The sequence below is a fragment of the Phocoena sinus genome, chromosome X (genome assembly GCF_008692025.1).
Source record: "Phocoena sinus isolate mPhoSin1 chromosome X, mPhoSin1.pri, whole genome shotgun sequence".
Taxonomy (NCBI): domain Eukaryota; kingdom Metazoa; phylum Chordata; class Mammalia; order Artiodactyla; family Phocoenidae; genus Phocoena; species Phocoena sinus.
This window is the reverse complement of record NC_045784.1, coordinates 46618333-46635217: the sequence shown is the minus strand read 5'-3', so window position 1 is coordinate 46635217 and position 16885 is coordinate 46618333. Positions and strand designations below refer to the sequence as shown.

At 47.6% G+C, this 16885-nt stretch overlaps 1 protein-coding gene across 4 annotated transcripts in view; it reads left to right on the top strand.

The window, feature by feature from the left end:
* IQSEC2 (IQ motif and Sec7 domain ArfGEF 2) overlaps positions 1-16885 on the top strand; it is a 75618-nt gene that overhangs the window by 35179 nt on the left and 23554 nt on the right. The window contains exons 2-3 of one of the 4 annotated variants that reach the window (XM_032620200.1): positions 1504-1599; positions 11993-12704. The exons of the other annotated variants lie outside the window; for them this stretch is intronic. Coding sequence (XP_032476091.1) covers positions 1504-1599; positions 11993-12092 — 196 coding nt within the window. The 3' untranslated portion in view covers positions 12093-12704. Of the gene's footprint in view, positions 1-1503; positions 1600-11992; positions 12705-16885 lie in introns of those variants that run through there. 4 annotated transcript variants of the gene reach the window in all.

The window sequence follows — 16885 nt, the reverse complement described above, 5'->3', positions numbered from 1 at the left end:
GGCGCTGCGGGGCTGTCCACAACAGCTGAGACTCTCTGATACCAACATTCCAGCAGCCTAAGGGTCTCTGAGTCTCAGGTTTAATGAGTCAAGGACTTGGGCCAGTGACTGGCACTTAGATGGCACCTGAGAAACAGTCGTTCTGCTGATGACAATTATTCCAGAGGCTCTGATAAGAAGAGTATCAGATTCCAGGATTCTCTGTTAAGGTTCTAAGATTTAGGCATCCTCTCCAATTCGCAGCAAGCGAGATAGTGGGCAGCTGGCCTGGCCTGCAGCCACATCTCCTGGCCTTTACTTCGGCTCTTGAATGGCCAGGCCCTGACCACAACCTGCCTTCAGGGGCTCGTGGGGGGCAGGGGCTGGCTGACCTGGCACTCACTCCCAGTATCTGCCCTGTGCTGGGTAGGGCAGGGACAGGGCCCTCGGCCTCACTACCCTGCTGTCTCTTCTCCCCCTTCCCCTTCTCTGGACTTTAATCGTGGGAAGCAGGAGGCAGAGGGGCCTTTGGACCCCACGCTAAGGGTGGGAGCACAGCGCTGGGGGGCGGAGCTTGGGCCCTGCCCCAGGCTGGGGGCGCAGCACTGGCCTGAGAAGCAAAGAACCACCCTGTCCTCTGGCTCGCTGGGCCCCACTCGCCCACTCAGCCCGAGTCCCATCCTGTCACCAAGACCACTGAGACCTTGTCAGCTCTCCTCCGCCCTCGCCTCTCCTGTCCTTTGCTCTGGCACTCTCTGCCTCTCCCCGTCTTCTCTCTGTGTCTTTTGTCTCACCCTTTCACTGTCTTCCTCCTTCTCTTTCTCCTTTTCTGTCTTGTCTCTTTCGGTTTCTCTCTGTCTCTTTCCCTCTCCTCCTCCAGTGTCTCCTGCACCACCCCCACCCCGCCCTGGCCTGGGTTCTTCCCCCGCTTTGGACCCAGAGCCTCTTTTCTCCCCATCCCTCCCTCCTTTCTTGTGAGGGGTCTTCTCTAAGGGGGAACCCCCCCCCATACACCTTTTCCCTTTCTCTTTCATCCACCCTTCCCTCTCCCCTCTTCCCTACCCGTGGCGTCTGGTGTGAGGAGGGCTCCCTTCCCCCTTCCCTACTGTGGTGTCCCAGTGTCTCTGAGGCCGAGGTCCCCACGGAGTCACCTGGAACACAGGAGGCCCAGCCCAGCTCTTTCGTCTCTGCTGCCCCCTGTTGTCGTTGTGTTCTGTTTGTGGTTCGAGTGCCGTCCTCTCTTTCTTGACTTTGTGGTTTTTTCTTTTTTTCTTCCTTCCTTCCTTCCTTCCTTCCTTCCTTCCTTCCTGCCTGCCTGCCTGCCTGCCTTCCCCCTCTCCCTCCCTCCCTCCCACCCCTCCTCTTCCATTCCCTATCCTCCACCACCCATTCCTCCCAGTCTTCCCCTTTCCCCTACCCCACTCACTTTCACCTCCTTGTCCCCATTCCCCACCCTGCCTCTCCCCTCCCTCCCTGTCTCTCTCTCTGTCTCTCTTTCTCTCTCTGTCTCTTGCTGTCTCTCAGGTCCACAGCGTCTCATACTCTACACCAGTATTGCTGTCCTACTCAGGTCCTTGACTCCATGAAGCTTACCCCCTCAGGCAGGCTGGCAGAGAGCAGGTAAGAGCTAGACCCACCCCTCCCCCAATCCCTCACCCCTCCAGACAAATATCAATATCATTGCCAGCCCCTCCCCCATCTCCCTCTAGCCTCTGGAGTGACTGTGGAATGGGTGTCTGAGCGTGTGAGGAGAGTGACTGGGGGACCAGGCCAGAAGACCAAAGAGGACATTCACAGCCTGTTTGTAGCTTGTCCTTCCTTAAAAATCCTTCTCTAGATACCTTCCCCCCGCCCCCGCCAAGTGGGAGTGGTTGGTCCTAGAATATATAACATTTGAGCTGTTTTGTAGGATGAGTAAGAGTTTGTCAGTTGGATAGGATGAGGAAGGGTGTTTAGATAGAGAGAACAATCTGCTTATACTTTTGGGGAAGGAGATTATTTCCAAGTTAATTTGAAAACACATTTTACATTTTCTGATTATAATGCAATTAAATAAAATATTAATAGCAATGGCAAAAAGGCTAGGTCCATTTGAAAGTTTAAAAATACTTGTGTTAAAGAGGAAATAAGAATGGAATTTATGGACTATTTAGAATAAATGTCAATTGAGAATGTCATAGATCAAAACCTATGGGATATGACCATGGGGGTTCCCAGAAGAAAGTTTGTAGTCTTAAATGCTTTTATTAGAGAACAAGACAGTTTAAATGAACGAATTATTCTGATCAAGAGTCTAGAAAGTTCTAGAAAAAGAACAACCAAAAGAAAGCAGAATCAAGTCATTACTATATATAAAACCAGAAATTAATGAAATAGAAAACAAAAGGTTTGATAAGCTAAGAGGTGTTTTTTGAAAAGACCAACAAACTAGACAGACCCTCCTCTGGCAGTTATGATTGAGAAAAAGGCAAGAAAGCATAAATAAAATAAGGTATGATGAAGGGGATTTAACCACAGATTCAGAGTATATGAAAAAGTCATAAGAAAATGCTTTGTGTAATTTTATACCAATAAATGTGAAAATCTAGATGAGATGGGTGGTTTTCTAGGAAAATATAAATTACCAAAATCACTTAAGGAGTGGCAGAAAACCTGAATAGAATGGAACAGTATAGAAGAAGTTTAAAAGATGGTCAAAGTTTTCTCCTCAGAAATGGTACCGGGCCCAGCTGGTATTATGGAATTTCAGGTATCATGGAAGTTCTATCCAATATTGAAAGATCAGCTAATAGGAAAAGATGGACAGCTTCCTAGTTCATTCTAGAAGGCTGGTATCACTGGACAGGTTTAGACAAAAAAAAGGAAAACTATAGTCTAGCCTCACATATTAATAGAGCAACACATGTTTTAAATTACAGATTCTCCAACTGAATCCATCAGTATATTAAAAGAAGACTGTATCGTGACAAGTGAAGGTTTGTCCCAGGAGTGCAGGGATTGTTCAACATTAGGGAAGCTGTTATTGTAATTGATTATACTAATAGTTATACAATCTTTTTACTCTATCTCCATAAATGCTGAAAAAATAATCTGACAAAATCACACATCCATTCTTGATTTAAAAACCCTTAGTGCCTTAGTTATCTCTTGCTGCATTGGGGTAATTTGTTAAACAGCAATAGATAACTAGTACAGTAAACTAGGAATGAATGAAAACCTCCTTAACTTGGAAAGAATTTTTATCAGAAACCAAAAACAATCATCAAATGTAACAATGACGTGCTAGATAAATTTCCATTCAATTTGGGAACAAAATAAGGATGACTACTATCACTGTCACTAACCAGTGTTTTCTGGAAGTTTTAATCATTGGGATTAAAAAAAGAAATAAGTGGTATAAATATCAGAAATAGAGTCAGAATTAGCATTATTTGAAGATGATATAGTTGTCTACTTAGATAATCAAAGAGAATAAAAGGAAAAATTATTAGAACTAGTAAGAAAATTCAGTGAGATGGGTAGATACAAGATAAGTATACACCCAAACCATCAACTTCTCTAAATACCATCAATAACTAATTAGAAGACATAATAGAAAAAGATTCCCATTCACAATAGCAAAAAAAAAAAGATAAAATTCCTACGAATTTATAAGAAATTTAAAATACTTCTCTGTAGAAAACTAAAATTTCGTCAAAGGCTATAAGACTTGAATAAATCAAGAGTCATATCCTATTCTTGGACGGGAAGAATTCAGTATGGTTTAAAATGACATTTTCCCCCCCAATTTGATCAAAAGATTCAATGTATTTCTCATTAAAATTTCAGTGGTATTTTCTTTGGGAATTGTGCAATTGGATTTTAAAGTTCATTTGGAAGAGTAAATGCCCATGAATTACTAAGAAAATTTTGTAAAAGAAGAACAATGAGGGGGGACTTGCCCCGTTAGATATAAAAACTTACCATAAATCTACAGAAATTACAAATATTATATCATCACAGAAATAGAGGAATACATAAATGGAACAAAATAGAGAATTTAGAAACAAACCCATATATTCATATGGGAATTTAATTTGTGACAAAGAATGCATTTCAGATCAGTGGGAAGTCAGTAAATAGGATGGGACTATTAGCTACCATTTGGAAAAAATTTAAGTTAAATCCCTACCTTGTACAAAAACAAATGCAAAAAATAAAGCTGTAAAAGTACCAGAGGAAAATCCAGAATATTTTTATAACAGGGTGGAGAAGCCTTTCTGATCAGGGTTTAAGAACTCAGGAGCCATAAAGTAAAGAGCAATAATTTCAACTACATTAAAGTTAAGAACTTCTGTGTGGCGAGAGATACTATACACAAAGTTAAAACAGAAACAACAGGCTAGAAGAAAGTATTTGCTACATAGACATCAGGCAAAGGTTAATATCTCTGTCTATATCGTCTCCTGGAAATCAATAAGAAAAAGGTGCCCTACCCATTTAAAGTGGAGAAATAACGTGATTTGACAATTCAGAGAAGTAGACAGCTAATGAGTGAGAAAGGATGTTCAACCTTACAAATAGCCAAAGAAATGTAACTAAAACAACAGCGAAGTACTAATTTTAAAGTACCAAAATTTAAAAGATTGAAAGGGTTGTGACGAAACAGAATCTCTCATATTCCTTGATAAGAGTACGGATTGGTTTCATTTTATTATGGGACCAGTTTGTTAGCTGCCCCCAGAAACTTAAATGTGCATATACTTCCAAGCTGAGAACTATGTCTTAGAGTTAGGTTTCTCTAGAGTTTTACTACTAGGTAGACCCCAATTTGGCCAGCCAGAGGCCTTTTCTAAAATGCCCCAACCCCAGCTGCAAACATAAGACATACTGTGCAACTCTATCACACGCCCTTTTGTAGGGTAGCATTCTCAACCAACTCTTAATGAAAAGGTTGCATGATATATGCTTCTTAAATAAAGACAGGATTATATGAGTAGGAATAATCTTTATTTTTAGCCAGTTTATTAAAATGTTAAAGCCACGGAAATACCTTTTATCTACACTTTAAACAAAATGTTCATTCCCTTTGCCCAGCAATTCAACTTTTAGGAGTCCTTCAAAACTACTTTCAGACATATGCAAAGATGTTCATTACAGTGTTGTTTATAATAGCAAGCAATTAAAACAACCTACATGTCCATCAGTAGGAAACAGCTTTTCCTTCATGATCCATCCATACTCTGTAGCAGATCAAAAGAAAAAGATATATCTCTAGATACTCACCTGGAAAGACCTCTAAGACTTATTGTTATATGAAAAAAGCAAATTGCAGAACAGGGCTTATAGTATGATCCCATTTTTGTAAGGAAAAGAAAACCCCCATAACAACAATGAAAAAAATGTTATACATACCCTGTCACAATTTTAAAATTACTGGCCTTTTTTCTTGGTCCCATTTCCTTGCCTTTACTAACTTGTTTCCTTCCTCCTCTATACCTTTTTCCTGTATCCACCTGTTGTTTTTCCTTTTAATAACTTGCTCAAATACCACCTGATTCATTCAGCAAGCATTTGTTCTGCCTGCTCTCAGTTAGGCCTTGTGTTGAACCTTGGTGGTATATCGGAATGAGCTGTATCTGGTCCTACAGTCAGGGAGCTCAAGTCTAGAAGGGAGAGAGAGACACATAGACAATGACTGCATAGTGTGGTTTGGGATAGAACAGAAGTAGGCCCAGAGGGCTGCCAGAGGAGGGGTACCTAACCCCACCTGTCCCCTACAGGAGGGGACATGTGTACTAAGTCTTGAAAAAGTAATAGCTTTCCTTTATCCCCCAATCCTGCCGGAAATGGTTGCCTACTTTTTGGCTCTTCCAAGCAGGATGACCTAATGGGGGAAAATAGTTGGGTCAGTATCTTTATTCAAGTCCAAATTCGGCTACTTCCAAGCTCGACTTTCGGCAAGCCTCTGAACTTCTATTTCCTCATCTGTGCAATGAGGACAATGCCTATTTACCTCTCAGGGCTGATTTTAGGATTGGAGAAGGTACATGTAAAAACTCCTGGATGACTATCAACTGTTGAAGGGCAGGGACTACCCATGTCTTGTTTTCCTCGTAGCTAATATGTAGCCTTGGATTGGATTGGATCTAAAAGCTGTACGTGTCTAGGGATGGTTCTGGAGCAAAGGATGCGCCGGACCACATTGGGGCTTTGGGATGAGGAGGCTGAGAGTAGTACATGGGATGGAGGGGATCACACCATAAGAAGAGAGAGCCAGGGAATTCGCTGGCAGTCCAGTGGTTAGGACTTGGTGCTTTCACTGCTGGGGCCCGGGTTCAGTCCCTGGTCAGGGAACTAAGATCCCACAAGCCTCGCAGCATGGCCAAAAGAAAAAAGAGAGAGAGAGAGAGAGAGAGAGAGAAAGAGAGAGCCAGGTCCCTGGTGTTGACATGAAGGTGACACAGGAGGGAAAATAAGAGTAGGCGGCCCTGGGAAATGGAGCCCAGAGGGCATTCTGGCCCTGGTTCTTGGTCCTATTCTGCTACTGATACCATCTCCTAATCTCACAGTGCAGGGCAGGGAAGCATGGTGGACCAATACTTGCATTGATGTCAACATGTCTCAATTCAATCCCACCTCTGTCACTCACTAACTGGGTGACCTTAAACAACTCACTTCACATCTCTGAGCCTAGTTCCTTATCTGTTAAAAAGAATACCAACATCATGGGGTTTATTTATTGAGGAGTAGAAGAGATCATAAATAGTATTCATGTTGTTGAGTGCCTGGCACATAATGAGTACTCAAAACAGGGCAGCTGTTATTAGTGTTTGTTTCAGTAGACACTTAGGGAGTTCTGCTATGGCAGGGCCTATGCTGGGTAATGGTTCTTGCCTTCCACAAATTCCCAGTCAGCTGGGGAGACTGAGGAGGGCTATGACAGAGGAGAGCACAGGGTGGGGGGCTGCTGTGGAAGCCCAGTGGAAGAGATCTGGCCCCACCTAGGGCTGGTGCAGGCCAACTCAGCCTAAGAGCTGAGTCTTAGAGGATGAGTCAGAGGCAGTCAGGGGCAGAAGGGTGAAGTATGGCAGAATGTTCCAGGCAGAAGGAACAGCATATGCAAAAGAACCTGGATGTTGTTGGGAAGAGCCAGAGGTTTGTTACGAGCCTGGGTTGCATGGGTCCCAAATGGCTTCAGGCGGCCCATGAACCTCCTGAAATTGAATGAAAAATGTTGTGTGTGTCTAGTTGTGTGCATTTTCTGTTGGGGAGGTGGTTTGTGGCTTTCATTAAATGCCTAAAGGGTTTTGGGTTCCTCCAAAAAAGGTTAAGAACCAATGTTGCTGGTGATGAAGTATCATGTGAATGGATTCTAAATAGGAGAGAAATTTGGTAAAATTTGTGTTTTAGACATATCACATTAGCAATCGGTATGAAAAATGGATCGTATGCATGGAGGCCAGCTGGAAGGCCTACACTGGGATATTGGCATAGAAGAAGTGGCTTGGAGCAGGGCTACTATGTTGCACTACTCCCGTGGGCACCATTCGCAAAGAACCATTTTAATTTCAAATTATGGAATCTAAATTCTTTGAGAGATAGACCCAACAGCAGGTGAGAGAAAGGGAGGAGGCAAGGATGGATCAGTGTTAGCAGAGGGCCAGAGGGACATGAGTCCAGGGTAATAGTGCAGGAGGAGGAGGGAACCTCTATTAAGGCTCGCCCAGCACCCAAAGTCCGTGGTCTCAGATATAATTACTAACTTCCATCCTACTCCTGGTTCTCGGAGATTCTGAGTGACACTGGAGACACTTATTTCTCTATGTATTTGGGGGAGGAATTACTTCTGGTTTGTGAGTCAGGTATTTTCCTGAAGAAAGTCGTGTTTGAGCCAGTCATCCAGGGTCTGTAAAGATTTTGAGTGGTAGAGATGGGAGAGGATGCTCTGAGAGTGAACACAGAGGCCTGGAGGTGAGAAATGGTAAGGCTGAACACTGATGCGGAGGTTAGACACGCCTCAAACAGCTGTCTGGGGAGCCCAGGGTCCTTTCTCATGGTAGGCAGCTGGAGAGCCATGAGCAGTTCTTGAGGAGGGAAAGTAACATGATCAAATTAGCATTTTAGAAGGAAGGGAGACTAGGGAGGAGGCTTTTGCAGTAATCCGAGAGGTAAGCTGAGGTAGTGGCTGTGGGGATGGAGCAGAGGAGGTGGATTTGAGAGGTGATGGGGTAGAAGAGAGGGCTGGAGTCAGAGAGACTGAATAGATAATGGGGGTGGAAGTGGGGGGTGGAGATGACTGAGGGTGGTCACGGTGAGTTGCCTGTGTTCAGGCCTGGCAATGGACTCATTCATTCAACAAATATTTATCGAGTGCTAGACACTGTGCTGGGCATTAAGGATATAGCACTGAGCAAAACAGATGCCTGTCCTGATGGATCTTACGGTGGGTGAGACAGATACTAAATAAATAAGCAACTAAATATATAGAATGTGTCTGGTGCCACACCTATCTGGGGGATGATGTTCCAGCGAGTGCAAAGGCCCTGAGGCAAGAGTGTGCTTGTTATGTTTGAGGGACGGCAGGGAGACCAGTACGACTGGAGAAAGAGTGGGCGAGGGGCAAGGGGAGTAGATGATGAGTTAGCAGAGGCCAGATCATGTGTAGTCTTTTAGAGCTATTTAGGGGGTAGAATCAGCAGGATTCAGTGGCTGACTTGGTAAGGGAACAGGAAGAACCTAGGGTGACTTCCAGGTGTGTTTTGGGCTTGGGCCACTGGGTGGTGGTGCCTTTCACGAAGGTGGGAAATGCAGGAGGACAGGTTTGCAGCGGTGAGATGCTGCGTTAGAGGTCCCTGTGAACTCTGAAGGCCCTAAGGGCCATCTTGGTGGAGCTTCCAGCAAGCATTAATTAGGCTTGATGGGTCTGGGACCCAGGAGAGAGATCCATGCTAGAGAGAGAGAGATGTGGGGTCCTCAGCCATACCTGAAGTTATGGAATGGAATGAGATCACTGACAGAGAGTGTAGAATGAAAGAGAAGAGGACCAGAGCAGAACTGGGGAAGAGGTACTAACGCATAAGGAATGGAGAAAGGAAGAGGAGCTGGGGGTGGTCTGAGAAGTAGGAGGAAAACCAGCAGGGAGTGGGCTCACGGAAGCAGAGGAAGGAAAGAGCCGTCTGCGCACGGGGGGGCTTGTTAAGAGTGGCAAATGTTACAGCTGGGGGAAGTAAGATGAGGGTGGGAGAGAGTCTATTGGCTTTGCCCAGTGGGAGGTCCTGGGCGACCTTACTAAGAAGAGTTTCTGTGGCTTGGTGGGCGCACGAGGCAGATTGCAGTGGGTTGAAGAGCCCGTGGGAGGTACTGAAGTAGAGATGGCCAGTGTAGACGAATTTCTCAAGAAGCTTAGCTGTGAAGAGGAGAGAGGGACACTGATTGCTAGAGGGAGATGTGGGGGCAGATCGAGGGTTTTTATTCCCAGATGGGAGAGACTTGAGCTTCTATAAATGTTGGTAGGAAGGAGGCAACAGAGAGGGAGAGGTTGAAATACTGGAGCGAGAGGGGATGATTGTTATGGAGGTGGTAGCAGGGGTGGGCTCCAGAGCCTGGGTGTAGGGACTGGCCTTAAATAGTATAGGGGCCCTCTTTTTCTCACAGGGAAGGAAAGCAGAGATAGTGGTGGTCAGGAGAATTCAAGGGCGCTGAGGGGATTAGTGAAAGAAATGCTTCAGAAAAGTTCAAAGCAACACATGGAGGTCCCTGACAAAGAGCACGGATGCTGGAGCTAGGAGGAAGCAAAGAATACTTCTGGTTGGAAGTCAGGGAGGACTTCCTGCAGGAAGCAGCATTTGAGCTGGGTTGTGAAGTTCAGACAGGATTTCAACAGGCAAAGCTCTGTGCAGAAGGAAGAAACAGAGTCAGCAAAGGCATAGAGGCGTGAAAAGGCTGGACGTGCTGATGTAATAACGAACAAGCTAGTTTGATGAGGGCTGGGCGGTATAACACTGATGGCACTGATGCTGACAGTAACAGTAATAGTTACCATATATGAGGCACCAAACCTACCCTGTGGCAGGTGCCTTACATACTTGAATTCATTTAATCCCCACCACATTCTGGAGAATAGGTATTTCCTCATTTTGCAGATAAGGAAAATAAGTCCTAGAGAGGTGAAGAAATGGACTAAAGGTCACCCAGCTAGTAGGTTGTGGGGCTGTTATTTAAACCCAGGTCTGTCTGACTCTAAAGCCTGGGCTTTTTCCACCTGACAGGAAAGGCCAGGTGAGGCCATATGGTGGGGGAGCCTTGAATGCCAAGTAGAGGAATCTGAACTTTATCCAGGAAGCTAAGGGGAGCCAAGGTGGGTGTCTGAGCAGAAGAGATTCACACTCAAAGGTGGGCTTTAGGAAGGCTAATGTGGTCCAAAAGAGTAGGGAGAAGAAATCAGGAGGTGACTGCAGTGTCAGGGTGAAGGGTAGCAGGGGCCTGGCCTGGATAGGAGGGGAGTGAGCAGGGGGACTGGAAGATCATTTGTTCCTCATGACAGCCTTGAGAGGTGTGGAGTTTCCTTCCCCTTTTATAGAAGAGGAATGGGAGACTCTGAAAGGAGGAGCTACTTGCCCAGGACTTGAGCACTGGTTCATGTGGTTTTGCTGACTCAGTGACTCTGTGGAACAATGTGTCAGAGGGAGCTCTGAGTATGAGGAGGGTGTGTGTGTGTGTGTGTGTGTGTGTGTGTGTGTGTGTGTGTCCCCGCGTGCGCACCCCTGCACGCGCTTGTCTGTCAGATGGACAGCAGTGCCTTCCCTTGCCTTCTCTTTCCTTCCCATGTCTTCCCAATCCTCCAGCATCCTGGATTCCATATTTCCTACATCTCCTGAGCCAAGGGGGTCTGGGAGTGGGCTGAGACTGTTTCTTTGGAAATCCCTAGAAGATCAGCCTTTTCACTCCCAAGACACCTGGTCCCGCCCCAGCCCTCCTGCCTGTCCATCCACCCCATGAAAATGTAGTCCAGCTCCAGTGACTGCCACATGCAGACTGGCCCCGGTACTGCTCCGCAGGACCCGAGGAACAGGTGCTTGTTCCTGCAATGTTTCCTCCCCGCCGCTGTGGCGCTTCTGTGTGGGTGCAAACGGCCACCTTGGTAATTAGGTTCAGTTCATGAGCAGTTAACAATAACCACCACCATGTTCCCATCACTCTTGTTTGCCAGGCATTTGACATGTATTCCAGTCCTTTGAACAATCCTGTGGGGTTGGCATCATAAGCCTCATTTTTACAGATGAGGAAACTGAAGCTCTAAGAGGGGCATTAACATGCCTGGGGCCGCAGCCTAGAAGCACTTGTAGAGCTGGCCTTGGAACCCAGGTCTGTTTGCTTCCAAAGCTGTGGACTTTCCACGCACCATTTCTAAGCATCTCCTACATTCCCGACGCTGAAGCCTTCAGGAAATACAAATCTTTGTCCTTCAAGGGCACAGTGGATTTCTAGAGATAGTACCAAGTTCACCCAAAGGACCTGCTGGGAAGAGTCTGAGACTTGGAGCTCCAAGAACTTCCAGGTTTAAATCCTGACTACCGCTCACCCAGCTGTGTGACCTTGGGCAGATATCTGACCTCTCTGAGCTTGAATTCCCTCATCTTTAAAATGTTGCACAGTTGTTGCAGGGGTTAAATGAGATGACGCATGCAAAGTGCCAGCAGAGAGCTGGTTGCTACTATTTATGTTAAAATTAAGGTTGGGCACCTGTCAGGTCAGAAAGGGAGTTTACATACTCTGGGTGTAACCTTAAGCCTGAGCCCAGCCTGAGTGTGGGGGAGGGCCGTTCCAGGAGGGGGACCGGCAACAGGCTCCTTGGAGACTGAGATGGATGTGGCCCCATTGGTCACACTGGCCTCCCCATTCCAACCCCCATCCTAGCCCTACCTCCCTGGTTCCAGCCCTTCTTGTGTCTCCCTTGCTCTGCAAACTAATGCCTCTGCCTCTCTCTGTCACCCGCCGCCTGTGGCCTCTACCCTGCCCTTCCTGGCCCCAGGGAAGAGGAGGAGGAGGAGGAGACTGAGGAAGAGGAAGAGGAAGACGCTCATCAGTTCTGCTGTCCGGCCTCCGAGTGCAGTAGTCCCTCCTCTCGGTAACTGAGAGGACAAGGGTCATTTTCTATGCAGAAGCAAAAGCCTTAACCAGCCCCCTGCCCCCTGCCCCCTCGATCCCCCATGGGACCCCGTCCCTGCTTCAGGAACCAGATGGGCAGGCATAGTGCCCCGTCCTCACCCACCCCCTTCTTGGAATTCCCACCCTCACTGCTGTCTCCCCTGGACTCCAGCCCCCAAATTATAAAGGCTGGAGCCCTAGGTCTGACTAAAATGTGGGAGCAGCAGAGCTTGGAGCTTGGAGCTTGAAACCTGGACCCTCCCATACCTGCACCCCACTTCCCAGGCACCCTGGAGCCTGCCACTCCTGGAGAGGTCTCCAAATGACATCCCAAGGACCTACCTCTGTCCTCTGTGAGCACAAACAGAGATGCAGGGTGCCTAGGGCTTAGAGGACCAGACGGGGTCGGGACCCAGCCTGCTCATTCCCTCGCTGTGGCCATTGCTGCCATCTCTTCTACTGCTTGGAGGCCTTGTCCCGTGCCTCCTGCCACTCCCATAGCGCTCTGTAAATATGATCAGGAGGAAAAGGCCTTTCAGAGTGCGTGTCGCTGTGTACAAAAGAATTTCCATCAATAAAAGCTGATCTCTTCTCTCTGTCTGATGTATGTTCCACCCCACCCCATTTCCCTCTCCCCATCCCCACCAGGGTCTTACCTTCTTTCCTATCCAGGACTGGGAACAGGGGCTGGGAGAGAGAGTAGGGTTTGATTTTATTGTCAACACCCACAAGGCACTCAGTAAATGAATGAATGATGTGGCGCTCTCACCATGTGCAAGCCTAGCGCCTTCTTCAGCCTGAGGTGGTGCGAGCTGGTCAACTTGGACACGTTGCTTGGCCTCCCTGCTACCCAGTTTCCCCATGTGTAAAAGGAGGAGGGAGGCTGGACCAGAGGATCTCCAAGGGCTCCTCCAGCTCTGACATTCTGTGAATCTGAGATGGTACAATTTTAAGAAACTATGATTGCATGACTTTAAGAGAGGATAATTCAGTGACACATTCCATCCAATTCTGTGGTTTCTCTTTCTATGATGCTGTGATTTGGGGATTCTACAATACTGTGGTTTTAAGATTTCATGATTCTACCATTTAGAACAAATTCTGATGGTGTGATTTTAACATTCTGTGATGTTAATAGTCCTTGATTCTGTACTTTCAAGGTTCTGATTCTACAGCTTTAGGGATCTCTGAGTCTGAGGGAAAGCCACTGCCCCCAGATGCAATAACCCTAAGTATTTCCTGCACCTGCCAAAAGCTAGTTCTAAGAATCCCCAGAGGCTGTTGGCAGGAAGGCAGAAGGTGTCCTCTATGCGCTGTAGAACCCACACCTTCCATGATGAGTCTGTGTTAGGAGCAAAGCCAGGAGACTCCCAGGTGGGCTCATACCCCTGCTTTCCCTTTCTGAGCCTTTTTTTTTTTTTTCATTAGACAAATCTGAGTTTACCTTATGGTTCTGCCACTTACTCTCTGTATAACCTTGAACAAGTATTTTCTTCTCCTTGAGCTTCATTTTCTTCCCAAGTACAGTGAGAATAGATCTACCTCTCTGCGTTGTCATGAAGATTAGCAAGAAAAAGCACAAGGAGCTCAGCATAGGGTCTAGAGCACAGTTGCCAAGTGTGTACTGATTGGCGGCTCTTGTTTTGATTAAGGCCCAGGTGAGAGTCCCTCCTCTCCTTTGTTTCCCCCCTCCCTTCAGCATCCCCATCACATGCCCTGGTAGTTTTCCAGAGGCTCGCCTCACTCTTCACTTGTTGCTTGACTCACTTAGGCACTCAACTCAGCTACTCACTCATTCAAATTCTCATTTATTTCTCCCCTCCCTTCTTCCCTCCCTCTCTCTTTCTCTCTCCTTTATTTACTCTTCCAGAAGGCATTGCTCAAACACCTACTGTGTACAAGGTTTCAAGCTAAATACAGTGAGGGACCGAAAGTAAGACAGTGGCTGTGTTCTCCATAAGTTCTCCATCTCTCAGGGGAGATAAGAATTCCTTTGGGAAAGTAGGCAGGGTGTGAAGGGCAGAAGTGATTGAGCAGATATGGCTTCAGTAATGAGCAAAATATGTTCCTGGCCCAAAGAGTAGGGAGATGTCAAGATGAGCTGGGGGTGGTGGTGTCCAAGGATTGCTGGAGGAACAGGGGCAGGAGTAGACGGCCGGGAAGGGTTTGGATAGATAGTTTGAGAGGTGAGGCATTAAGGAATCAGAGACAGCATGGACCAAAACCTGGTGGAAAGCCCCAGGGGTTGTGTTGGGGAATGATACATACATTGCTCGGTTCAAGCTGGGCGTGTGAGTCTAGGTGACCTGTGGCTGTGGAGGGGGAGACCATTCTACCCTTCATTTGATTGGAGATAGAAAGAGGTTAGGGGGCACAGGGGCTCAACTAAAGGTCAGATAGCCATTGTGGGAACCATGGGGGTGTAGACTCCTGTGTAGGCAACTGAATTGGCTGAGGGCCTGTGCTATGGGAAAGGGGAAGGTTTCTATCTGTTGTGAGGGAAACGTGTGTGCCTGTGCACAGGGCGCCACAAGATTCAGAAAAGCTCAGCCAGACTGACAAAGGCTGCAGGTAGAGGGGAGAGGGAGGAAATCCTGGGCAGAAGAAAGTAAGAGCCTGGGCACAGGCATGGTGCTGTGGATCAGCTTACCTTGCCTAGAAAGTTCAAGGAGCCTGCTGCCACCAACATCTAGGAGCTTAAAGGTGCCGGGGGGCGGGGGTGGGGACTGGACGGATTCAGCTAAAAAGTTACGCTGGCCTGGAAGATAGGGGATTGGGGTTCTTGTCCTGTGTGACCCTGAGCAAGCAAGTCACTTAGATTTTTTGAGCCTTAATTTGAATCTGTGGAATTAGATGGTTCGAAAAGTCCATCCCAGTTCTGTGGATCTTCTACGCTTGGCCAGCCAAACCAGTGAGTCATTGCTCTCAAAGTCAGGTACTTCTTCCATCTAACCTCAGTCTTTCCTGCTTCCTCCTGGATCGCTTCGTCACTCACACACTCCACAAATATTTACTCAGCATCTGGCCCTCTGTGTGCGACTGTGGGAAGGCACAGGGAGCTGGAGAATGCAAGGACTCTGCCTCAGAGGAACTGCTCAGTGCTGGGCTGGTGGGTACAGGCATGAGCGATGATTCGACTCCTGGCACCACCACTGCTGAGCATTGAGACTTTAGGCAAATTACTTCATCTCTCTGTACCTCAGTTTCTTCATCTGTGTTATCCCCTTCAAGGGGAACAACCCAGACCTTGCAGAGTTGCTGGGCCTAGCTAAAGGTAGGTCCTCAGTAAATGACAACTATTATATTTAGGGCTGCAAAGGAAGCAGAGCCAGGATTGAAACCCTGATCTGTGTGCTCCCAAGCCTATGTTTGCCCGCTGGGTACCAAATCAGCCCCTCCGATGGCTTCCTCTTCCCCTGCCAGTCCCTGTGCCAAGCCGGGCTGGCCTCAGGTTTGGAGTCTTTGTGGCGCTGGGATTGGACAGCAGAAACAGCTTGTTGAAAAGCTGTCGGGGGAGAGGGAGGTGACTGGAGTCCCTCTGCCCCTCTGCCCCCACCCCCCGCTCGGTCTGGTCTCCTTGCCCAGTCTTCCTCCAGAGCCCAATGCCCCTGGCCTCATCTAGGTGTGCTGACCTCCTTGTCTTGTTTTTCTTGTCTCTCACTTCCGGTCCCCCCCACCCCGCTTTCAGCCCAAGTTGTCATGGGGATAGTCCTCAGCATCCCTAGCTTCCTCTTGCCCTCATCTTATGGTATCCATAGCAACAGCCCCCATTCATTTCCATGGCAACTGCATCCTGATCCCATCCCCTGCTGGCTGCCTGGCTCCGGTCAGTGCCAATAAAGGGAAGGAGAGAGAGATACCTCCCATTAATAGCAGCAGCCAGAGTGGGTCAGTGCCCCCGCCAAGGGCAGGCCACCCCAAATCCCTACTGCCCGTTCTGCCCCGCTTCTCCCCATCGTAATGCCTTGGCTCACAAGGTCCCTCACTCCTGCTCTCTACCAACTCCTCCTATGAAAGGCCCTATTCAGTAGCTCCCCCACCCCACCACTGCCCCATGAAGCCTTCGAGGCAGCAGAGGAACTAGCACAGGCTCTGGGCTTTGAATCCCTGTTCTGCCACTTGCTAGTCCTGAGACCTTTGGCATCACTTTCCCCCTCAGAGCCTTCTCCTCACCTGCAAAATCGGAATCCTAATTCTTCCTTCACATTTGCCATGCAGTTAAAATAGTGTGCAGAAAATGCCTGACACAGGGAAGGTGCGCTGTAAGTGCGAGTTTATTTTTATTCCACTCAGCACCCCTGCCCCACCCCGCAGCAGGAGGAATCTCTCCTGAGCTCTCCTAGCACTTCCTCTGTTCCCCAGCCCTGAGAACTTTCGGCTTTATACTGTGGTTAGTTGTGTAACGTGATTTATTCCCCCCGCTGCAGAGGATGCTCCCCAGTTTCCCTCACAGAATAGCCCAGCAGACAGCACACATGGGTGCACGTGTGCGCGCGTGTGTGTTTTCTTTGCTCCTGTTCCCGGCTGGGAGGAGTCCCAGAGAGGTAGATCTCCCAGGCCCTTTCTGAAGTGCAGGAATCCAAAGAGGGAATTGCATTTTGAGCTCCACGCGGATGAGAAACTGAGGTGCATAGAGGTAAAGGGACACACCCAGGCTCACACAGCGGATAAATGGCTGTCAGGACCTGAACCTAGGTCTGCCCAGCTTCTTATTGCACAACATGTTCTCTGTGTGTGTGTTTGTGTGTGTGTGTGTGTGTGTGTGTGTGTGTGTGTG